Here is a 25882-nt window from a genome sequence, read left to right as displayed (position 1 = left end):
ATCGTTTTCTTCTATGCCAAGATATTTGTATTTTTTCTGCTCTTCTACGTCCTTGATCTCCGTATCTTCATCAAGCTGTATGTTTTCTGCTGGAATTTTCTTCCAAGCTCTGATGGAGAGTTTGGCACATTTGTCCAGACCAAACTTCATTCCAATAACTTTGGAGAAGGTATGTATGACCTGCAAGAAGAGTTAACTTGAGTCAGAATCTGAGCTGGCACACAGCTTGAGGTCATCCATGAAAGCACTTCTCCTTAAGGCAACGCTTAAACAGTTTTGTAAGTAATGGGGGCAAGTTCTGGTTGAAGCTTTTTTAACACTATAATTGGGATACCGTCAGGGCCAGTTGCTTTACTGGAATCAAGGTTCTTGATTAGCTTGGCGACCTCACGCACAGATATTTGTATGTTACCTAGTTTGTTCTATGTTATAAGAGGAAATATGGGGAGTTGATGGCCTTCGTCGCATAGGGTAGAATTAGCTGCACAGTTCTTGGCAAATTGTTTGGCATTATCTGATGCTGACGAGATGACCTCTGGTCTGTTGATAATGGTTGGGATAGAAAGCACGCTTCTGTTCAGAATCCTATTTGCTATTTGCCAAAACTGGTGGGAACCAAGCTACTGCTCAGCTACTTAGGATTTAACTGACTGAGCATATAGCTCTCTTGCATTTTTTTTTATTACTCTTTTACAGTGGTTGCTGGCAGTCCTGAAAGCAGCTTTAGTCTCAGTACATCTATTACGTTGGTAGCTATGGAAAAAGTGATTTTTGTGTGTGATGGTAGCAGTACATTCAGGGGAGAACCGTGGCTGGCTGTTAAGTTTTTGTTGGAATTTTTTGGATGGTATGAATCGATGCCTACAATTAACCATTCGGTCAAGTCTCATAGTATAGAGAACACATCTTTTTAAACATGGAATGCAGAGGTAGATCAGATATAAATGTATGGAAGCTATCCCAGTCAGCCATAGAGTATCGATATATAGTACGGTGGAGAGGTACGTCTGAAGACTTATTACATTTCATTTTTATCTTAACTAATACAACGTAGTGATCGGAGGATCCCAGAAGAGATAGAATGGAACATGAACATAGCTCAGGGGAAGTTGAGAGAAAAAGGTCTAGAAGGCTTGCATGACAGAACCTCCCCTCATCATCCGTCTTATTTGAGTGGGTCAGCCATTCCATGTTATGGACATTGAAGTCACCGCAAATGTGAATGTTAGCCGAGGGATGACTAGACAGGATGTGGTCAATTTTCTCAGATATACTCTTAAAGATAGTAACTCCGCTGTTGTGGAGGCGATAGAGGGCAAATATAAATGCGGTGGTGTAAGCAAGTGCAACCCGGAAGCACATATAACGTAAATTAGGGTCTTCTCTGGAGATATCCCTGCCACACGGGAAGCCATCTTCAATGTAAGCACATATATACCATGCCCATGGCAATCTTGGGAGTCAGATTTAGATATTAAGTTACTTGGACATGAGTCGAACATTTTAATTTAATTTTAGCCCAAAACAAATGTTAGAGTCAAAATTGAGGTCAAAGTTAAAAACAAATTTGATGTCTGCGGTCTCTACCAAGTTTTTTCTATGGTAGTTAACGAAGCCTATTATATAGAAAGGCATTACCGTACATATTCACACTTTTTAATATATACATATGCACATAAAGTTATGAACAGTACATAGGGCCCGAGCAAAGCCGGGCGGAACTGCTAGTATATCTATGAAAATGATATTGTGTGTGTGTGTGTGTGTACATTCCCCTACCAAACTACTCTGTCGATTTTCAGTCTACAGACTTGAGAGTTGACATAATGGGGTATTGAGATTTGGGAAAAATATTTTTTGATCGATTTTTGGCCAGAAATTTGGCTATCAAGAGGTCAAAGTTCAATGATTTGACCTTTGAAAACTCTACCAAGCTCCTCTGCTAATTTTGGGTCTAAACACTTGAAATTTTAGATGTAGGTAACTAGGACATCGATCAAACTTTTTAATTTGATTTGAGCCCAAAACAAATGTTAAGAGGTCAAAATTGGGGTCAAAGTTTAAAAAAAAATTGACCTCTGCGGTCTCTACCAAATTACTCAGACAATTAAACATTTGAAATTTTACATAAAGTGTATTCAGACATAGGGAAAGCTTTTTATTCAGTTTTTAGCTGAAAATTTGGCTACCAAGAGGTCAAAATCAAAAGATTTGTCCTTTGCAGTCTCTAGTAAGCTATTCAGCCAATTTTGGGTCTAAACATTTGAAATCTTCGATATATATAAAAGGCAAATTCGCACATGCATTTTTTTGTATGTCTCGAAAAGGCTTTTTTCGCCAACGGTCCTGGGGGGGGGGTTACTGTCACTTAGAACTCTTTATATAGCCCCTAGATAATAATATCTACGATTTGGGTATGCGGGTCGCGTCTAGATTTATTTATAGTGACTTTTACAAAATTATTACTATTTTGGCTTCTCACATGTTGATTCGGCTTTTTCGTATAAAAAGTGAAACCAATTCAAACACAACATTGTTCTCAGCTTTCGTGCCGAAACGTCCAGAAAGCAATCGGCTTTTGGTCAATGTGGAGTTTCTCTTTATATCAGACAATTGCTATTCGATTTGGACAATGGGAAGCTGCTTTTCCCCCCTTCCCACCACCATCTGGGGGAAGCGAAAACTAAAAATACTACCATGTCATCGTAACGATCGCACGATGACCTCATTTAGTGTCTTCCTGTCAATCAAACCTCTTTCACTCGCTTTATAAGCCTTAACTTAACACGCTAATCAATTACTCTCACTCGTGGTCGAGACGGTTAAGTAGTTGGCTTTTGTTTCCACCTCCGCGTCAAGGCTTCCTGGTTCAATCCTGCCTCCCGACCAAAACTATTTTTTTTTTTCTTTTACACCTTTAAAGACCCGGACAACAGTTTACCTCTACCCCCTATACACACGGCATTGTTATCTTAAGATTGCAGGTTCGATCCGACAGGTTTATTTATGCCATTTTTTTTCCGTTTTGGTTTTTCCGATTAAACATCTTTTTTATAATATTTAAACAGGGTTATTACTTACCCCCCCCCCCCCATACACACGCCTACAAATACCCGAGCAACGCCGGGTACACCCCGCTAGTTTTTGATAAAGGGTATTTAGACATGCAACAAGCTTTTTAATCAATTTTTGGGCTAAATTTTGACTACCAAGAGGTCAAAGTTACTCTACCAAACTCCTCCGCCAATTTTGGGTGTAAACATTTGAAATTTTAGATGTAGGTTATCTGGACATGAGTCAAACTTTTTAATATATATATATATATATATATATATATATATATATATATATATATATGCACATGAAGTTATGAACAATACATAGGACTCGAGCAAAGCCGGGCTGAACTGCTAGTAGTTAACGAAAGATGATCATCCCATAAGAAAACCGAAAAAAAAACTAATAGAGAATCAATTGAAATGAATGTTTAAAAGAATATGCAAATTAGCTAGATCTTTTGCTCGTAACTGCAATGCCACAACCCATATTTAACAAAGTTGTATTTTCTTTTTAAATAAATAGAAAAAAGGGTTTTTAATATGAATATCAATACACACAAAAACCCCAAATTTATAGGAATATAGATTTATTTATTTTTTTGGGGTGGGGAGTCCAGAGAATAGCTACTTCTCTTCATATCCCTTCTGCTGAAATATCTGGTGGGAAGATTGTCACATACTTCTTTTTTAGGGTGATTACATTTTCGTATTTTTATCCGTTAAGTATTTTTTTATTTTTGAAATTGTTCTGGGGGTAATGATGGAGTTAACATATAATGACAAAAAAAAAACTGCTCAATTTAATATAGCAGGTGTGTCCAAACGAAACTTCACGTCAACCTGGACAATGCTGGATATCCATGCTAGTATCTAATGTATAACAGGCAAAATGTGTATGGGTGTTTATATGTCTCGTAAAAACCCTGATTCACGCGACGGATCCTCACAAGATCGGTATCATTTTGAAGCTTAATGTCTTGGACGACAAATATCGAAAAATTGGCGAAAAACATTTGTTCCTTCACCTTCAACTCTGCCGTTTTGTACAAGGAGGGGTCGCTTTTTTCACCAACATTTTAGCAAGTCCTCGTCACTGTTTCATTGACTACGCTTAATTTTGACGTTTGCGACTTTTGGTTGTGCCATGGATGCATCGGCAAAGATGTCACTTTTTTTTTTTTTTTCCACCTTCTTTTCCTCCCTTCACGTTACAGGTTTGAGTCTGCCTGCCTACTATCGCTTTTTCTTTCTTTTTTTTTTTTTTTAACGGCTTTCTACATCCAAATTTCCTACTGTTGTTTTGATTCCCCCCCTCCCACCACTAACAATTTTTTTAATGAGTGAAAAGTATTTTCAAGATAATAAAGTGGAATGGAGCCGCAAATGGATGGTAACATTTAATGCTAGTAAAACTAAGCTGCTTTTCTTTAACAGTTACAAGACGCCTCTACAACCCCCTATATCCATGACAAATAGCATCTTAGCTGAGAATTTTACCTTCAAACTCCTCGGCCTAACATCTGCGGGTAATATGAACAATGTCCTCTATGGAGGACATTGCAAAGTCTGCTGATTCCTTCCATTGAGTTAGAAAACTACTTGCACCTGAGAGTATTCTGTATCTCTAGAAGAACACCATTCGCCCATGGAGTATTGTTGCCATATCTAGGCTGGTGCATCTACCACTAGTCTTTCCCTCTTAGATAAAGTCCAAAAAAGAGTTGTCAATCTAATCAGTCCCACTTTATCAACTAAAAGCCCCTGTCTCATCGCCACAATGTTGCATCACTGTATTTTAATAGAATATGTTATGATGAACTCATTGTACCCCCTCAACGTACATATCTCCGACAAACCTTCTTAGCAATAAGATCTTACTCCTTCACTGTTGATGTCCCTAAATGCTAGAAAGCTTTCTACTCTAATAGTTTCTTCCCTCGAACAGCTAGACTTTGGAATTCCCTTCCTGCTGCCTGCTTCCCTGGCTGTACCGATATGCAAAAGTTTAAATGTAACCTAAACAAATATCTTGTTAACCTTTCCTAGACATTGCCCCAAATAGTAGCCTCTTACGTCCAAGTGGTGATATGGTTTGTAAGGGGTGAAGATGGGTAAAAAATAAAACAAAAAAAAAAAACTAAAACATTGCAACTTAAATTAAAAAAAATTTTTTTTTATTTATTTTTTTTTTTTATACATTTTCACCCCCAGACAAGGCACATTGCCACTTTGATGTAGGGGGCTACTCTCCGGGAGCTAAGTTGCAGGGGTGCTATGTAGAGAGTTTAGCAGCAAGATGTCTGTTCACATTACACTTGAACTTCTATATGTCATTACAGTTGGAAGCAGGAAACTGGAAGAGAATTCAAAAGTCCTGTAGTTCTGGGGAAGAAACTATTAGAGTAGAAGGCTTTCTTACATCTAGGGATCTCCACTGTGTAGGGGTGGGACTTTGCTGCTTGTTGGGTTTGTCAGGGGTATTTTCGTCAAGGGTGTACAAGGGCTTGTAGTTCGTCAGAGCATGTAGGGAGTTTAACAGCATCAAGGACAACCCAGATTCTTCTCTCATTTAAGAAGGATCTAATTATGCTAAGCATTCGTCCAGTAATACTATAGGATTTTATTTTCATGAGAAGACTATCGTGCCATACCTTGTCAAAAGCTCGCTAAAAAACAATTAGTCATTTGCTTTTAAAAATAAACGTAAGAAAATAAAAAGCAAGACTGGTCACATGCTACAAAGGACTAACCCCCCCTCTCCCCAAAGATTTATAGCACATTGACAGATGAAAGAGGCTACTAAATTAGTGCCTTTATAGGCATGGTCCCTAAGTAGGAAATTGAACAGCAAAATGTAAGTTGCGTAATTAAAATGCTTGAGTAACGAATCCTGATGATTTGTTATTTCAAATAACTTTGAGCAAACTGTCTTCAAGCAATCTGAACCAGTTACTGTAAAATATCATATACATTTCTTTACAAAAAATAAGTTTTTAAAAATATTTCCTCTTAAGCCTAGAATGATTATTTACTTGTCTCCCCACGAAGGTAGTTACATACTAGATAGGTTTTAAGTGTGGGGAAAACCAGATACCAAAAAAGATGCATACTAGATTGGGAAAGAAATAATTGCTTCAGTTTTTAAGGATTTCTCCTTCATGCAGTAGCGATTATAATTTAAAAAAAATTTTTATTTATAAGTTACAAAACCAATTTCGATGTATATAATTACTCGTATTCCTATTGACTTTGTTTACTTTTTACAAAGATTTTCTACTTTTACATTACGTAGACTTGTTATTGTGTTGAAAACTTTCAAATGTTACAGAAAAAGATCACTTCAAACATTTTTTTCTTTTTCTCAGATTTAAAAGGAAATGTAAAAAAGAAAAAGCTTACTTTTGTAAATATCTTTTTACGTATAGACAACGATATTTGCTAAAATAAACTCTGCTGAAAGTTGTGACTAAATTTTTGTTGTTTATTTGCAAGAAATGCTTACACTATTTTGTGGTGACGGGCTCAGATCGCTCGAAGTTGCTTGAATAGTGAACCTCCATCAGCAATTAGTCATACATTAATCGTAACTAATTTAGTTGTACATAAATAGTACCCTCCTCTCCCTACTGCTGGCTTCGTTTACCACAATTTAATCATTCTATGCTTGGGTAAACTTCATTGTAATTGTTAAACATTTTGTGTTATAGAAATTGTTCAATGGAATTGTAATTAAAATAGCATGAAAGCATTTGTATGCCAGATACTATAATTATAAAAAAGTATATTTTATTAATAAAGACCAGGTTATGTAATTCAATTCAGGTGTATGTCCACATGTTGTATTATATTAGCACTGCCACGTATCACAAGTCACTGAAGTGATTATCATTGTTATCAAAATGTGTGTGTGTGTGTGTTTTTTTTCTTTTTTTTTTTTTTTTTTTTAATACAAACTATGCAAAGATGTTCACTGGCAAAGAGGAAAAGATAAAACAATTATTTTTTGAGTCGTAATGGAATTCGATATAAAGAAAGATAAATAACTTAGGAATTTTAAAACAATAACAGCTAGTAATTTGATTTTCATAAATAATGATATAAATATGAAACCAGGATCAGGTGGCTAATTCTTTGTGACATGTTGCAGATAATGATGTAGTTAGAGAAGCGTTGGAAAGTTAGTCATGAAACAGACTAATTAGGGTCAGTTTGAATCCGAGAGAGGGAGTTGACAGTCATAGAATTGGATTTTTTTTTTTTTTTTTTTTTATACAGTGATCACCACTTATCAGGCCCGGAAGCCACTCAGGGATAAGGGTTATTGCAAGTACATTAAGTTAGTGAGGAGATTTGCTGAAGTGTTTACTTAAGGGGGCGGTTCATTAGGAATTTGTTAACATTGAACTTGAAGACATCCAAATTGTAGTCCGGAGGGAAGCAGGCAGACGGAACAGAGTTCCACAGGCGTGCAGTTCTAAGAAAGAAGCTTTGTTCATGGAATCCGCGTTTTGATTTAGGCACAGATATAGAGTGGGGGAAATTTTTCACAGTGGATTCAGCTAGACGGGTGTTTCTTGTGAAAGATTGGCGAGGGGGGACCAGAGATTGGAGTTCAGACGAGCATCTGCCATGGAAATAACGATAAAACAAGGACAGGCTCGCAACGTCTCTTCTGTGGGAGAGAGGTTGCAGGGTAGAGAAAAGGGCATCCCCCACTAAGCCACGAAGTCTATTTTGTACTCTGTCAAGGCAGGATAGGCTGTTTTTAGCAGCTCCTGCCCAGATATGGCAACAGTATTCCATCCTTGGACGTACTTGGCTTTTATATAGATAGAGAATTGCATCAGTAGTAGGATATCTTCTGGAGCGGTAGAAGGATCCCACCATCTTTCCAGCGACCTTAGCAACAGACTTGATGTACGTGTTCCATTTCAGATCAGGAGTAAAGGTCAAACCCAGAAGCTTGTCAAAACACGGAGCCTCACCCAGACGAGAGCCATCCATCACAATTGATGCTAGATGGGGATCAGAGCGTTGATGATGTAAGGATAGGAGTTTGGTTTTGGATGCATTAAAGGTAACCAGCCACATCTTCCCCCACTGAACCACGCGCTCGAGATCAGAGAAGAGAGAATCAGAGAGAACTTTGTCATTTACAGCCTTTGATGTGTTGCCGTAGATGGTCGTGTCATCAGCATAGATGTCAACGAATGATTTAAGTATGTGTTTAGGGAGGTCATTGATGTAGATCAGGAAGAGAGTTGGGCCTAGGATTGACCCCTGAGGGACTCCAGCATTTATATTGCAGGCCTCCGATTTTTGTCCATCTACCACTACTCTTATGAGCCTATCGGAGAGAAATGATTTAATGATTGAGAAAACATTTCCAGTTATACCGTAGCTGGAAATCTTGTGAAGTAGACCCTTATGCCATACCTTGTCGAAGGCCTTTGATATGTCAAGAGCAATTGCCCTAGAAAGGAAGCCTTTGTCAAGAGATTCACTAATCCTGTGGGATATAACCATCAGCACATCTGCGGTAGATCTTGCAGAGTGGAAACCATATTGTGTGTCACTAAGAAGGTTATTCCTGCTGAGGTGGTTGACTATTTCTCTATTTAATATGGATTCCAGCAACTTACTCATAACACACAGGAGATTTATTGGTCTGTACTGAGAGGGAGATGACTTATCACCTGAATTCTTAAATACAGGGCAAACTGATGAGGTCTTCCAGGGAGTCGGAAAGCACTTCTCCTTAAGGCAGCGCTCTGAAACACCTAGTGGAGCTATTGGGTGCAAGAATAGAGAAATGTAGACTACAATAAGCGTGCAAACTCCAAAAGGATGCAATAAAAGACTTGTATATAAAAACGAGTAGTGTCTTGGTATTTTCTTTCAGAGAAATTCATTTGCAGCATTCACTAAACTAAAAAGGGAGAAATAGATATGTATCTCTTTGACTGCTGTCCTAACAATGTTACTCATCTGTATAAGAACTGTCCGTGTATGTTATTGCCTGCATATTGACTGATTGTTATTTATGTTTTAACACCACATACACAACAAACATTATATAGACACTAAAAATGCTCATGCATAAATCAAGAGACCTGTTTATATATAGTTAAGTATAGACATTGTTATATGTACAGGAGTATATAACAGATTACGATTTGGTCCTCATAAATATATACACCTATTTAACATGCACGTTTTGATGCCATTACCAGTTTAATAGTTTTTAAAATTTTCTTTTGTTTTCAAATATGTATAAATATGTCACTAGAAAACGTGTAACAACTAAAAATGTATTTCGATTAGCTCCTATTTACTTGCCACCATACAAAGGAAAAATATATTTTTTTCATTAAGACTTAGATGTTGTAGGATGATATATTGGATTATTTAGACTACTGTTCTCATCTTCAGCGTTATTCTTGCAACATTTCAGCCAATGTAACCTCCAACCTTCTTTTGGCATATCTTGTCAAACTCTGGAATCTTCTTGTTGAATTTTGGAATCTGTTTAAAATTTCAAAGGAATCCTTTATTTAATCCATAGCATACTGTTATTCCATAATCCATGATCGATTAGAAGTCTTAAATAATTTGTAATTGTATTCTTAGTATTGCATGCACTGAGGATTGAACCATCAATCTTCAGATGAGTGTCACTTAGAATTTAATTTTACTTAGTACTTTATCCATTACGCCATTGGTCTGAACCTGTCTCCTACAAATTATCTATCTTCATCTAAAAAATTTAGGAACTGAAATTACTTTTATTTAAAGTGTTCACCCATAAAAGTTGAGGTTAATCAACTATGATTTGAAGCCAATAATTAGGTAATCTTTAGCCATTTGCTGTTTTAGCGGCGAACCCCATATATATATATATATATATGGAGGCCCCAGATTGAGTTCCAAGTCAGTTTTAACTGTCATCAGGTTTTTCTTACCCTGTAGTTAAGATGGAAATTGGTTTGCATGAACCAATCAGCACAGCTATCATAATTGATAGCTAGGAACATGCGATGAAACTTTATGCATTTTCTTGGGGATCGTTCATACAAGTGTATATCATCTGTCCAATGTCTTGTATAAAACATGAAGTATCAACGCCAGTTTGCTCATAACATAAATCCAGCCATGAATACGCATCTGTTTATCCAAAGTGACATATTTGGTTTGTTTTTCAGTCAATAACCACAACACCACCAAGCAAAGGGAAATCACTCGTAGCGCAATAAAAGGGAGATAACTTAACGCCTATAAGCTGGAACTTATATATATATATATATATATATATATATATATGATGAGAATAATGGAAATAGTATTCTGACAAAATAGAGAAATATATATATATATTGAACTTTTTGTGAATTTCAATGCTAATTAAATTCAGTATGAAATTTCTCCTTAGGAGATAGAGGAACTACCTCGCTTAGATCTGAATAATAATCTCATATTTTGAGGTGTAAACATATGTAGTGACTACCAATCAATCGAAAACTGCTTTTTCTAAAGCTTATTAAAATCTATGAAAATCCGTTATTTTTGAACAACTTTTGGTTTTATCAGAAAGATAAAACCCTGAAGTTTATTATGTTAAAAGCAGAATATAATACTTTTCTATAATTTTTTATAGAATTTTAAGTTTAAAATTTTTCAAAACAACGCGTTTAACCCAGTCTTTGTAGAACGTAAATGAAACATATATTATTATTTTTATTTTTTTATTTTTTATAAATAAAGGTTTGCATACTGACCAGTAGTATCGGGCACATGGGTGGGCTCATGAACGATCTGAGTGAGGTCATAGGCAATGGCAAAATCATGACAGAACCTCCCCTCATTATCTGTTTTATTTGAGTGGGTCAGCCATTCCACATTATGGACATTGAAGTCCATCACTATCTTGGATTTTAGGTATGGGAACCCAGTCGCTTCTAAATATTTAAGCATTTTCATAACTTTTAGTGTAACTAGGCAGCAAATACATTTTTTTAAATAATTGAATTAAATTATAATTACAAACACCATTTTTGGTAAAAATTTTTAGCTTTATAATTTTTTTCTTCATAATAATTGATCAATCAAGCTTTACATTTTTCCTAATACTTGTTAAAAGTAAAGAAAACTGCATTTTTTCTATTTTTACATCAAACATAAATTTGTGGCATTATATTTCTCAGTTTTAATATCACTTTTAGTCAGTTTTTAATTTCATTGTTAAAATCATTTTTCCTTTCTTATTTTTCTAATTAATAATAACCAATGAGTCACACTCTTTTTCCATTAACTAGATCATACTGTATTTTCCCCAATTCTTTATTGCATAAATCAAGGTGACAAATTCTTTTATTAGAATTTGGTGGCCCTTAAAAGGGCCGTTTTTGGTAACCCTCTGGCAGGATGCAACATGTTGGAATGTCACAGCTATCATCTATGGAAACCATGTCTTCATAGTTATAGTTAATTTTCAAAATGGGAGTTAACAACTTTTGTAAACTGTAATGGGCTACCATATCTTGGAAAAATTTCATGTAAAATGACACTTGCAGATATAATTAATACTTATAATTTTCACACTTTGTTTTTTTTTTTTTTTTTTTTTTTTTTTTTTTTGTATCGATTCTTTAAAGCATTCTTTAGGTACTGGTACATGGAAAGTTTACGCATTCTAAAATTAAATTCTAAATTTATTTTTAAAGATTTAAAAGTATGCATATTTTAGCATTTTCCTTATCAAAAAAAAAAAAAAAATTATCCTCATCTGATAGATAATAATTATTGATGAAATATTCAATGAATCTTGCACTTCAAAACGCAAAAGATAAAAAAAAAAATGAAACACATTTAAATTTTGGATTTCAATCTTCGATATCGAAGGCACCCTGTGAAATTTTTGTTTTTGTTTTTTTACACTCCTTCACTCTCCTACCACAAAATGTGTGTGCTTAATAGATCGCTTGGACTTTAAGGGGTCGAGGAAGGGGGGATATGAAATCCCCCAAAATATATTTATATAACGAATATGAAAAGTTACATGCTTATAAGGTGCATTCTTTACTTATTAATCGATGAAAATTTTATATTGATTAGATAATTACCTGATTTTTGGTAGATTTTTAAAGACACTCTGTTACGAAAATCAAAAACACTCCAAAAATTTGGCGGTAACTATATATATGTTAATGTAAGATGCTTTCTCCTTGTGTATTTCAAACTCAAATATTTTTTTTTTTTTTTTTTTTTTTTTTTTTTTAGAGGGTTCATATAAACACTACAATAAGTGTTTCTTAAATTTGTTGCAGAAGTTAAAGATCTTTCCTTTTATCTACTATTATTCTTTACCAAATCCTTTTTCATTCCATATAAAAATTTTTTAAACAATTTTGTGGAACATATATTTGTCTCAAAGTTGTTTAGTGGTTCTCCACTATTACACAAAACATGTTTAAGACATACTTCATTAAAAAAAAATTGAATGGACACTTATGCCTGTGAATTGAATACATCTTTTGGTTTTAGAATGATAACTAATGATAGACAATTCCTTTGGTTCTGATGCTTTCTAATTTTCTGATGGGTTTTCTTGTTTCTCCAACTATTAACTGAGTAAATTTCAGTTAATATTTTTAAATGCCTTTAAAAATATTTAACTTATTTTTGGTATTGTTACTGTGATATGAATCATATTAAAAAGAGTCTATCTGTTAGCTGTTGAAATCAATTTTATATTTCTACTGAAAGTTGTCTTTCAGATTATAGCATACAAGGTGGCAAATTTTTAATTTTCAATGAATTTTAACCAGTCCTAATTTGGTAGCTAATTGTGTCCCCAAAATAAATTTGATATTGTTTTGCAAAGATCTATCTGTTCAGACTAATTTCTTTTTAATAAAATGAGAATAAAATTCGAGTTTGGGATACCTAGTACTATTCTTATTGATATTTATATGATCACTATTAATATCTATGATGATGGAAGTTGGCTATTTAAATATAGATTAGAGTGCAGGTATTGATCGCTTTTCGAATTAAAGTTTGACAATTTGTGATTTCTTCTATTTTCATGACAAGTGCTTGACTGAACTCCAATCTATGGTTTCCCCTTGCAAAACTTTCACAAAAAAACACTCAACTAACTACAACCACTATAAACGATTTCCCTCACTCTCTATCTGTGCCTAAATGTAAATACAGATTCCATGAACAAAGCTTCTTTTCCAGAACTGTCCATCTGTGGAACGGTTCTGTTGGCCTGCTTCCCTGTTGAATACAACATGGTAGACTTCAAATCCTATGTAAACAAGTTCTTGTTGAGCCATCCCCCTATATAATCAAATTCTACTCTATTTACACCATTTATGATTACTACATTACCACCTTACATTCATTAATGCTTATCCTCGAGTGGCCTTCGGGCCTTAAAAGTGGTGACTCTCAAGTAAAAAAAAAATTTGATATGGATTGTTTATGGAGCAGTGTAAACCCTCAAACCTACTAGCAAGGACATCTGCTTTACTTAATCTCCCAGGCACTAATTTTTATTTTGTTTCACTGTTTATTTGCATTTCACACATGTATATTCTTTTTTTAAATGATTTCCTCTGTAAATAAAACATTAACACTTTTGTAGCTTACTTGCAATAAATGTTTTCAAATTGTTTGAGATGTAGATTGATAATTTGTATCATTTGGATTATTCTAATTACTGTTATTTTAGATGTTCTTGCACTTCAACTCAATTTAACTTCTGACCGTCTCCATGCACATCTTTTCAAACTCTGGGAACCCTCGTCAAACTCAAGGACTTGTGGATGGAAGTGCAAAGTAATAATCGGATCTAAGTGACGGTTTTCTGGAGGTTGAAGGTTTAATCCTCAGTACAGGCAATACCAAGAATACAAATACAAATTAAAACTTCTACTTAATCATGGTTAACAGAACGAGAGCAAGATATCTCCATGGATTTAATCTTTAGAAATGTACAATTCATAACTTCATTGATGTCTATTCATGTAGTAAGTAGAAAACTTTGTCTAAAAAATTGCTATATCAAAATGTATAAAAAATGCAAAATATTCTGTAAGCAACAGCTACAGCTTGAAACATGGAAAATATTGGTTATTTTTAGTGCGACGGCTGTCATCGTTTTCTGACGTCATAGTTAGGATCTTTTCTGGTGAATAGGTGTTGATATGTTGTTTCCTACATATAAATAACAAAAATATCAGAAAACACTTTCTTCGAAATTTGTTCAGGGTCAAACCATATTTTGACTGGACTATATATTTATCCATCAATATATAGATATAAGTGAGAAACAGAAACAAAGGAAAATAAATTAAACACTGGAATAAATCCTCAAATGAGGCTTTGACCAGTTTCATTTGAAGTAATGCACATTTTCAGAAAAAAAATGATTTAAAATTTATTGAAGTAATGGCAAAACCCATAAGAAAAAATAGATGCAACAATCGGATGTTTTGAGTACACGTGAAACTATTTGAAAAATAGAGAGAATATCCACGATTTTTACTTTACAGAAAAACCTAATTCTACCCCGTATTCTGAAAATGTATAGAAAGTGCTGCACATTCTCTCTACACCATCTAATGTAATCCTTAGACTTAAATCTTATTCCTTAAGCAAACAGCTGGCAAAAACTGCACACAAATGATGCAATATATCTATCTCGCCACTGCATAGAAACACTTCGATCCCAGTTAAAATACTGGATTTCATCCATCTTACATTTTTTCTTTTATTCCCAATGCTCTCTTTCTCACTTTAACATCTTTATCACACATGCTGCAGAATTCGCTTTATTTTTTATATAGTTATTCTTTATTTTATTTATTTTTTTACACGGTCACCACTTATCAAGGCCCGGAAGCCGCTCGGATAAGGGTTATTGCAAGTACAGTAAGTTAGTGTGGAGATTTAATGAAGTGTTTATTTAAGAGCGCAGTTCATTGGGAATTTGTTAACGTTGGACTTGAAGACAAGTTTTGAATGTTCCTAAAATATCCCAAAGTTGCGTTTGCTTTTGTTATTTCAATAGATTTAAAATTAATTTTTTTTTTTTTTTTTTTCTGAAAATATTTGTTAATCTGAACAAAACCAGTCAATCTCTAGTATGTGATTTATTCCTGTGCTTATTTTTTTTATTTATTTTTTTTATTTTTTTCACATATCCTGTCTTCATGGCATTTTATTTTATGATATATTTTATCCTCTTATTTATGTACTAGTAGGGACACCTACTACCATGTCTCCTTCTCCAACATCAGGGGTCTACGTTCTAACCTTCCAGAGGTTGAAACCCAATTACAGGAGACTAAACCAGACCTTTTATTTTTAAGTGAAACTGGCATTGGACAGGCTATTTCCCTAGAAGAGTTTGCAATTAAAGGATACTCTAACTTAACTTCTAAATCTGACCCCCAAGATCGCCATGGGCATGGAATATGTGCCTATATTAAAGATAGCTTTCCATGTGGTAGCGACATCTCCAGGGAAGATCCTAACTTACCCTATATGTGCTTCCGGGTTGCTTTAGCTCACACTACGGCATTTTTATTTACTCTCTATCGCCCCCACAACAGCGGAGTTACTATCTTTAAAAGCATATCTGAGAAAATTGACCAAGTCCTATCTGCTTATCCTTCAGCTAACATTCACGTATGTGGAGACTTCAATGTTCACAACGTCGAATGGTTGACCCACTCAAACAAGACCGATGATGAGGGGAGGTTCTGTCATGATTTCTCCATTGCCTATGACCTCACTCAGATTGTTCAGGAACCCACCCGTGTGCCCGACAATGACGGCCAGTATGCGAGCCTACTAGACCTTTTTCTCACAACTTGCCCTGAACTATGTTCAGTTTCTGTTCTGTCGCGTCTTGGATCTTCCGACCACTCTGTTGTATCAATTAAGATAAAAATGAAATGTAATAAGTCCCCAGACGTACCTCTCCATCGTACAGTATATCGATACACTAATGCTGACTGGGATAGCTTCCGTACATTTATAACTGATCTACCTCTGCATTCCATATTTAAAAAGGATGTGTCCTCTATAGTATTAGACCTGACGGAATGGTTAATTGTAGGTATTGATCGTTTCATACCCTCGAAAAAGTTTCAGCAAAAACCTAACAGCCAGCCATGGTTCTCTCCAGAATGTGCTGCTGCCATTGCGCACAGAAATCACTTTTTCCACTGTTTCCAACATAATAGATGTATGGAAACTAAAGCCGCTTTCAGGACTGCCAGCAACCATTGTAAGAAAGTAATAAAGAGCGCAAGATGGTTGTATGCTCAATCTGTTAAGTCCAAAGTAGCTGAGCAGTGGCTTGGTTCCCACCAGTTTTGGCAAATAGCAAATAGAATTCTGAACAGAAGCGTGTGCTCCATCCCAACTATCATCAATGGACCTGAGGTAATCTCGTCAGCATCAGACAAAGCCAAACTCTTTGTCAAGAACTTTGCAGCTAATTCTACCTTTTGCGATCAAGGCCGCCAACCCCCAATATTTCCTCCTGTATCTGAAAACACACTATGTGATATACGTATATCTGTACGTGATGTTGCCAAGCTAATCAAAAACCTTGATTCCAGTAAAGCAACTGGCCCGGACGGTATTCCAATTATAGTACTCAAAAAACTTCAACCTGAACTAGCGCTCATACTTACAAAACTATTTAAACGTTGTCTTAAGGAGAATAGTTTCCCATCTCCCTGGAAAATTTCATCAGTATGCCCTGTATTTAAGAATTCAGGTGATCGCTCATCCCCCTCTCAGTACAGGCCAATAAGTCTCCTGTGCGTCATGAGTAAGTTGCTGGAATCTGTGTTAAATACAGAAGTAATCAACTATCTCAACAAAAATAACCTTCTTAGTGACATGCAATATGGTTTCCGTTCTGCTAGATCTACAGCAGATGTGCTTACAGTTATATCTCATAGGATTAGCAAATCTCTCGACGGAGGCAACCTTTCTAGGGCAATTGCTCTTGACATATCTAAGGCCTTTGATAGGGTATGGCATAAAGGTTTACTTCATAAGATCTCTAGCTATGGTATAGCTGGAAATGTCTTCTCAATTATTAAATCATTTCTTTCTGATAGGTTCATAAGAGTAGTAGTTGAGGGGCAAAAATCAGAAGCCCACAGTATTAATGCCGGTGTCCCTCAGGGGTCCATCCTGGGCCCAACTCTTTTCCTGATCTACATTAATGATCTTCCAAATCACATCCTTACATCATTTGTAGACATTTATGCTGACGACACTACCATTTATGGTAGCACATCTAAGACAGTAAACGACCAAGTTCTCTCCAATTCTCTCTCCTCTGATCTTGAGCATGTAGTACAATGGGGAAAGGAGTGGCTGGTTACTTTTAATGCATCTAAAACCAAGCTTCTCTCTTTACATCATCAACATTCTGATCCCCATCTGGCATCAATTGAAATGAACGGCTCTCGTCTTCAGGAGGCCTCAAGTTTTGACAAGCTTCTGGGCTTGACCATTACTCCTGATCTTAAATGGAACACGTACATCAAATCTGTTGCCAAGGCCGCTGGAAAAATGGTGGGATCTTTCTATCGATCTAGTAGATATCTTACTGCTGATGCAATTCTCTATTTATATAAGAGCCAGGTACGTCCAAAGATGGAATATTGTTGCCACATCTGGGCAGGAGCTGCTAGAAAGGACTTGTCCTGCCTTGATAGAGTTCAAAATAGACTTTGTAGCCTCGTAGGAGATGTCCTTTTCTCTTCCTTGCAACCTCTATCTCACAGAAGAGATGTTGCGAGTTTGTCTCTGATGTATCGTTATTTTCATGGAAAGTGTTTGGCTGAGCTTCAATCTATGGTCCCCCCTCGCAAAACTTTCACAAGAAACACTCGTCTAGCTGTAAACACTATCAATAATTCCCCCCACTCTTTATCTGTGCCTAAACCTAAACGTAGATTCCATGAACAAAGCTTTATTAGAACTGCACGCCTGTGGAATTGTCTTCCGTTTTCCTGCTTTCCGGCTGACTACAATATGGTTGTGTTAAAGTCTAACGTAAATAAGTTCTTGATGAGCCGTTCCATATAAGTTATCAAATTAAACAAATTTTCATTACTAATGATTATTATATTGTCCAATTTATACTGTACACTCTTTAACCCTTATCCTTGAGTGGCCTCTTGGCCTTGATAATGTGTTGATACCTATGAAAAAAAAAAGAAAAAGTCCAATGTGAACAAGTTCTAATTGAATCGTCCCCCTAAGTAATCCAAGTTACAAAATTCCCACTGTTTACTATGCTAAAATCACAATGACTAATGTATACCTATTAACCCTTATCCTTGAGTGGCCTCTGGGCCTTGATAAGTGGTGACACCCGTTTAAAAAAAAAAAAAAAAAAAAAAAAAAACTTGTCTGGAATTGAGTGAGGATAAATGAATGTTCCATAGTTCCAATACTTCTATTGTTATTAAAATCTGTGAAATCGTCCAATTTTCAATTAAATCGATTGATTGCCTGCTCTAGTCAGAAACCAACTGCCGTGCACTAAGAGAAAGCTTCACATGCCTCCTTGCAGATAAGTCCACAATACATTGTAGTCTATATTGCACTGTAGAGAACCTGCTGTTGATATAAAATTATTTGGTATTTTATTACATTAGGTCCACCACCACAATTTTCTTAAATGTTGAATGGTTTTTAGAATAAACACCCCATTTGGGTAGGGTGGGGGGCATTTGCCTCAAATTTAACTAATATTCCTTGTCAGCATAGCTACCCACAAATACTGCAACAAAAAAAAAAAATTGGGAGTCAGTTGCAGAAAAGTGGATTTGTTTAATGGCAGCCAATGAATTACAGAGCATAATACAAGTCTTTCTATCTCAAAAACTACTTTAAATGAGATTTTCTGCTTCAGCATAGTTGAAAACATAAAAGTCATTTTAAAAAAAATTGTGGAGGTGAACCTAATGTAAAAATTTACCAATTATTTTTATATAATAGCTTGAATTAAAATTCAGAATGCTAAAGTCAAATATCATGGTTTAATTGTCCTCTAAACAAAAGCATTAATTTTGAACGTGATCCTGTCTCATCAAAGAACATACTGTTGATTTTTATATACTGGGCCCTTATGCTTGTGTGGTGATGAAACTTTGCATTTGTGATGTTAGACTGCATAAGGGTGTTAACTTTCGTCAAAATGGGATTGTTTCTTCTTTAATCAGATTTTTCAATTATTGATTTTTGATAATTATTGGAGACATTCCTATATAAAACCTATCTAAGAACACTCCCAGACATAAATTACATTTGTATGAAAAAAAAAAAAAAAAAAAAAATTGGCCCAGCCATTTCAAAGTTTATTGGGAATGAACTCTTACACAACATGCCTTTTTATATATAAGTAGAGATATTAGAAAGAATGTGACTTGTTGAGCTGTGATTAAATTGTTTCGATCAGGAAAAAAGTGAATTTTCAAAACCAGTTAAATAAAAAAAAAAATAATGGCAATCCCAAATTAGTTTTTTTTTTTTTTTAATTTTTTTTTTATTATATATCACTCTACTCTCTCTCTCTCTCTGATGAGGATGAAATATATTTAGATAGAAAAGTTATTGGTGTTCATAAGTTTTATTACCTTAATAACACCATTAGAGCACACAGAGGAACTGATGTTGGTAGTCAGAATTAGGAGTAGATGAATCAGTTCAGGGAAAGTTTATCAAGTATTGTACCAAATATGATTAGCTTACAGAAAGAATTGTGAATTTTATTAATGATTCCATGAGTGATATTTATTTACTAGCAGGGTGACCAGACGTTGCCCAGGATTGAATGATGATTAACAAATGTTTTACACTCATATTTTTATTATCAAAATCTGTGAAATCGCCTATTTAAGGACCCATCGTGGTGCCCCGAGAGGAAGCTCACATGCCTTTTGCAGTGACTTAGTTACCAATTCATTGTCTACATTGCACTATAGAGAACCTACCGTTGGTTTTATAAACTTATTATATATAATGGCTTGAATTAAAGTCTGAAGTACAAAGTCAAGTTTCATACTTCAGTTGAGTTCTAAAAAGAAACATTCGTTTCGAATGGGCCCTTGTCATATCAAAGAACCTACTGTTAATTTTATGTTGAGCCTTTCGGCTTGTGTGATGATAAAAAATGCACTTATGATGTCAGGCTGTGTAAGATGTTAACTTTGGTCAAAAACGCCTGTTCCTTCTTTCATCTGATTATTTCGATTGTTGATACTTATTAAAGACATTCTGATACAAAACCCATCTAAAAGCACTGCCAGGCACATAAAGTACCTTTGTGTAAAATTTCATAAAAATCAGCCCGCCCGTTTTTGAGTCCATTGGGAATGAACTCACACACACACACACACACACACACACACAAAGTTTCTTTTCTATAATAGAAATTTTGGTCAGGGTGAGGGTGTGCGGTGTACTTGGTCGATAATCTTTGTGCATCTTTTCTTGCGCACCATTAAAAATCATTTTTGTGTGTTGCAATCAGGTGAAGATTTTATTGGAATTAGCATTTGATGAGAAATGCACATTCATCTTTAGATCTGACATCAGCATCTCTATGGCAACCAATAAAAGTAACCTAAGAAGTAATTTCATCAACGTCAAGTCTTTGCTGACTATTGTTGATGCACTAAACGACAATTTGTTTACGTCTTATTCTGCTGGATTTTTGATCATGAGTACATCTGGTTCAGTTGACCAGCAATAATATATGTTAATTAATATTGACCAACCACTTAAATGATTAACGTTGCGCTTCCAATTTGATGTGGAGTTGCAAGGGATTGTATGCTCGAATTAGGGATTTTTGAATAAGATTAAGCAAAAAATAATCTTTCTTTCCTTATAATTAGTTTTTTTTCTCATTTTTCCCTTAAGACACATTTAATGGTTTTCAGATTTCCATTTTTAAAAAAATTTTTTTTTTATTCGTCATTTTGTTTAAACAAAAACTGTTTCAGTTGTAAAGTCTTGTGATTTCATTTCTTTCTTAAAAACTCCTTTTTTAATTATCTTTTTATTTTCATCTAGCCGGATCCGTTTCTCGGCATTGCCCGGAGAATGCTAATTAAAAAAAAACAAAAAAATGAGAAAATGAAGTATTCTTCTTGAATGAATGTATATATTCATTTTTATGAAGGAATCAATAGGGACATCATTGCTACCATAGAATCAGTGATGCCATAATTTTTTGTGTACTTTATGAAGCTGTTTATAGGCATTATTTACAGATAGATAAAAAATGTAAAATATAAATAATGGAAGTAACGTCTAATAGAACAATAGAAAAAATAGGAAACGTTTACTCAAAATTCTGAACATTTTGGAAGACTAGAATGGAAATCATTTTAATGTTTTATACATTTTATATTTTTATTTTTTCCAATGTTTTGTTTCATTGCAATTCAACAGATCATAGTATGTTTTAAATTTATTAATTTTGAATTTATTTGTATTTTCTGTACAAATTTAGGGTAAACATAAGTATATGTAACTTGTGTATATAGTGTTAAAATTTAGGATTGTAATATATTTTTCAGATTGCATAAAAATGAAATATGAGTGTTATCAGGTACAAAGAAGACTATTTCCCCGGATATTTTTTTGAAAACTGCATGTCATTAATGAAAAAAAAAAAATTGCATGTAAATTAATATTATGGAAAAATTTCGAAAAATCTGACCATTAGTTATGTCTGCACATTAAAAGTGACCACTACATAAGGACATTAGAAATGCTTAAGAGGAATTTGCTGAGTACAAACAAAAATGCCGGCATATGAATTTTCCATAAAAAATAAGCCCCCCCCCCCCTAAAAAAAAAACTAAAGCAGTATTGTATGATGTTGAAACCATTGGTTTTTTTGTTTTACGTACTGTTTACACGAATGAGAAATTCTTCCAGACTGTGGTAATTGTACTGAAAAAATTGAGATATGCATCCAAACATTTACATTCTAGTTGTGCGTGGGGAAACTGGGGTTTTAAATAGTTATCTCTCCACTCTCCTCAAATAGATGTACTGTATGGGCACATGCCTTTTTAAATCTAATGTGTTACTCTAACCGTACACATGTGCACACACACATACACACACACACACACACACACACACACACACACACACACACACCTTCAATACACACAGATTACCTGCCCTTGGTAATTGGTAATCTTTTTGTCCAACAGGTGGCATTCTCTATTTCCTGTCCTGCTTCTCTTGCTCCTCTTTCTCTTTCCCTCGCTTGCCTTTGAAGTGTCAACACGTTTCTTATTGTCTATGTAAGGGACACTCTAATAGAAAAAAACCCTGGACTGGATTCTTGGCAACATTCTCTGCTCTAATACGTTCAGTCCGGTTCTCGAGGACTCAACTCTATCTCAACTCCATCCCAATTTCTTCACTGCCAGCCTTATATTCTCTCATTCGGTCCTGGATATGACCTTAAACTATATCCAGTGGTGAGGCCCCAGTTTGTGGGCTTTGGGGAGTGTGGAGCCACCCTTTAATTGCCATTGCTCCCAGGTCGACTCTAACCCGGAGTGGTAGTACCTGTTAGAGTCCCAACTATGGGTTAAATAGAAACCGACTTGAAAACAACAAATATATTCTATTTAAAAAATTTTCTTCAAAATCTTTGTATTCGGCATTAAATAACCTGAAAAGGGTTGATATGTCGTAAAACAACCAACCAACGAACCAACATATTCTCTCATTCATGCAAATTAAGACGCGATTGAACCTGATGATTTGTCGCCTTTCTGTCTCTCATAGGTCAGATTTCAAGTTCGCACATGTCACCCTTAGCAGTCCGCTTCCATGACTGCAGTCACACCAAAATTTTCCCTACAGACACCTTTTAAACATGCCTCGACAGAATCGTTTTTCCTTCTCCAAGATAGGATTGAATACTTGTGTATCATTTTAATGTCTTATTTGTACACGTAATAAATGCCCTTATTGTTGATTGTTTTCATTATGCTGTACGATCTGCAAACGACGACATTTGACCCTTCGAATATGCAGCCTTCACAATAATCGGTCCCATCAATCGACAGCCTTCTAATAATGAACAACTGGGCACATCTCCAAAACAGGACCTCCCACAACTGTAGTTTTAAAGCAAATAAAATCGATTTTTCTAAGTGTTTGTTCTAAGAACATGGTTATCTTTTTCAATTATAATATTAATAAAAAGGAGTAAATTAAATTCATTGCAATTCGTATTGGTGTCTTCATATACAAGTCGTCCCTTTTCATAATCTGTTAATAATTGAAAAAAAATCAATTTCTTTGACTGTGGAAGTCTTTAAACTTGGTAAAAGAAATCATAACACTTGATCTAAAATTTTGATTTGTAGCGAAAAACCATTTGGAGCATTAAAAGAAATGGTTTTGAAAAAATATAAAGGAGGAAAAATCCTATTTTCCCCTGGAATAGTAAGTAGCTAATTTTAATAATTAATAATAAGCAGAACCCATGGAAATTCCACAGTAGTTGAAATTTTTAAAATGCGTTATAAATAAAATTAATAAAAAATAAAATAAAACTAATAATGAAGTTAAAACAATTTTTTAGCAAATTCTTTTTTTAACATTTAAATCTAAAAAGAATTGATTTAAAAAATTGAGATTTTTTTTTTTCCAGTGAACATTCAACACACAATACATTGCTTTTCTAAATAGGTTTTTCAAATAAATTATAAAGGAAGATATCAATTCACTTGCACATTTTTTTTTTAATTTAAAAATCTATAATAAAAAAACCTCACTTAGTCTCCTTCCAACACGACTTCTTTAATCTATCTATATATCTATAAAAGCGAACGTGTATGTGTGTCTGTGTACATTTCCCTATGCAGTAACTCTGTCTTTTAGTCTACAGACTCGAAATTTGATATACAGGGTACTGAGATTTGGGAAAATCGATGTGATCGGTTTTTGGCTAGAAATTTTGCAAATAAGGGGTCAAAATTCAACGATTTGACCTTTGAAAACTCTACCAAACTCCTCCGACAATTTTGGGTCTACGCATTTGAAATTTTAGATATAGGTTCCTTGGACATGAATCTAATTAATAACTTGATTTGAGCCCAAAACAATAAATTTTAAGGGGTCATAATAGGGGTCAAAGTTAAAAAAAAAATCGACCTCTGCGGTCTCTTCCAAATTACTCAGACAATTTCTGGTCTAAATATTTGAAATTTTACATAAAGGGTATTCAGAGATATGGCAAGCTTTTTCATCAGTTTGGGTCGGAAATTTTTAGTTACCAATATATAAATGTATGTATGTCTGTTTGCATGACTGCCTTAAACTTTCAATAGAGGCAACGGATTTTATTAAGATCAGTATCGTTTTAAAGTTCGACCTTTCATACGACAAATATCGAAAAATTGGCTAAAAACATTAATATCTTCCCCTTCAACTAGCCACTTTTCTACAGGGGGTGGGGGTCCACTTTTTTTTGCCAATATTTTTTAAAGTTATCCTCTCCTTTAGATTGTCTAGCCTTAATTTAAAAAAATGTTGCTTCCGGTTTGGCGGTGGTCGTAACAGCATAAACGTTAGGTTTTACCCTGTTCTTTTCCTTCTTTGCGGTACAGGTTCGAGCCTGCCTTCCTACTACCACTTTTTTTTTTTTTTTTTTTTTTTTTTTGCTCAACATACACACATCCAAACACCCGGGCAGCGCCGGGCTGAAATGCTAGTTATAAAATAAAATAGCTAATTTGAAACCGTAAACAGATAGCAATGTTTTATTTTTTAATTTTTTTCAGAGGAGATGGTTTAAATGATTTTTAACTGATAAAGAGCAACTATAAAGGGAGGTAAATCGTTTCTCATTAATTTGTTTGTGATGGTGATTTTTTTTTTTTTTTTTTGTGACACTGGACAAGTAAATTAATATTTAGATAATGATGGCAATAAAATTGTTATTTTTAGGTGAAAATAAATGTTTACAATAAATTACACTGTAAGGGTTTTTTAGTAGAAATGGAAACAAGCATCAAACATGCTGGTATATCTTTTTTTTTTTTTTTTTTTTAAATTGTTAGACGAAAGTACAGAATATTAATCTGAAAGGAGGGGGGGGCTTTTTATTCAAGCCAGCAGCATCTCCTTTGCATATGAGATAACAAGAAATCTCCTTACTTCATGAGACTCACCCGCATAATTAGCAGCAATCATTGTTTTTTTTTTTTTTTTTTTTTTTTTGACTATGATTTGACACTACATGCTGTAAAAAGTCAGTTTTGTACCAATTTTAAAATATTATTTGGCTATGAGCAGCAATCAAGCATTTTATCTTTTTTATTTTCTTTTTAATTTAAAAAAAATTGTCTTTTTATTTATTTCCCAGTTGAAGTTGAGAGTGAAGATGTCTGCAACCGTGAAGGTGGGATAGGAACAAGCATCGTAGATGAGGTTGAGGTTTCCCAACGGACGCTTTACTCTTACAAGTGGAACCTTAATTATCAAGAAGCAGCTATATTTCTGCAAGAAGGAGAAAATAATGACAAATACGATACCCACCCAACAAGTTATGAAGCCCTCCCCACCTATCAAATTGCGCACAACAAATGGTTTTATATGCTCGACCTCTCAGCATCCATTGTTCTCCTCTCTTTGGCCATCTGTGAAAGACCTGCAACTGCAGGAATGGCACTGCCTGTTGGGGTAAGTTAGTTGCTGCAGAAGTGAGTTATTTGTTATGCTAAATGAGT

The 25882-nt window shown here is 34.7% G+C and overlaps 1 protein-coding gene across 1 annotated transcript in view; it reads left to right on the top strand.

Annotated features, from left to right (window-relative positions):
• The window catches only part of LOC145292385 (two pore channel protein 1-like), a 116051-nt gene that overhangs the window by 14007 nt on the left and 76162 nt on the right, over positions 1-25882 (top strand). Inside the window, exon 2 of the mRNA XM_080138724.1 lies at positions 25519-25835. Within this exon, the coding sequence (XP_079994850.1) occupies positions 25519-25835 (317 nt within the window). The remainder of the gene's footprint in view (positions 1-25518; positions 25836-25882) is intronic.

The sequence above is a fragment of the Euprymna scolopes genome, chromosome 1 (genome assembly GCF_053919585.1).
Source record: "Euprymna scolopes isolate OS-2025 chromosome 1, ASM5391958v1, whole genome shotgun sequence".
NCBI lineage: Eukaryota > Metazoa > Mollusca > Cephalopoda > Sepiida > Sepiolidae > Euprymna > Euprymna scolopes.
This window is presented reverse-complemented; position numbering and strand designations above follow the sequence as displayed.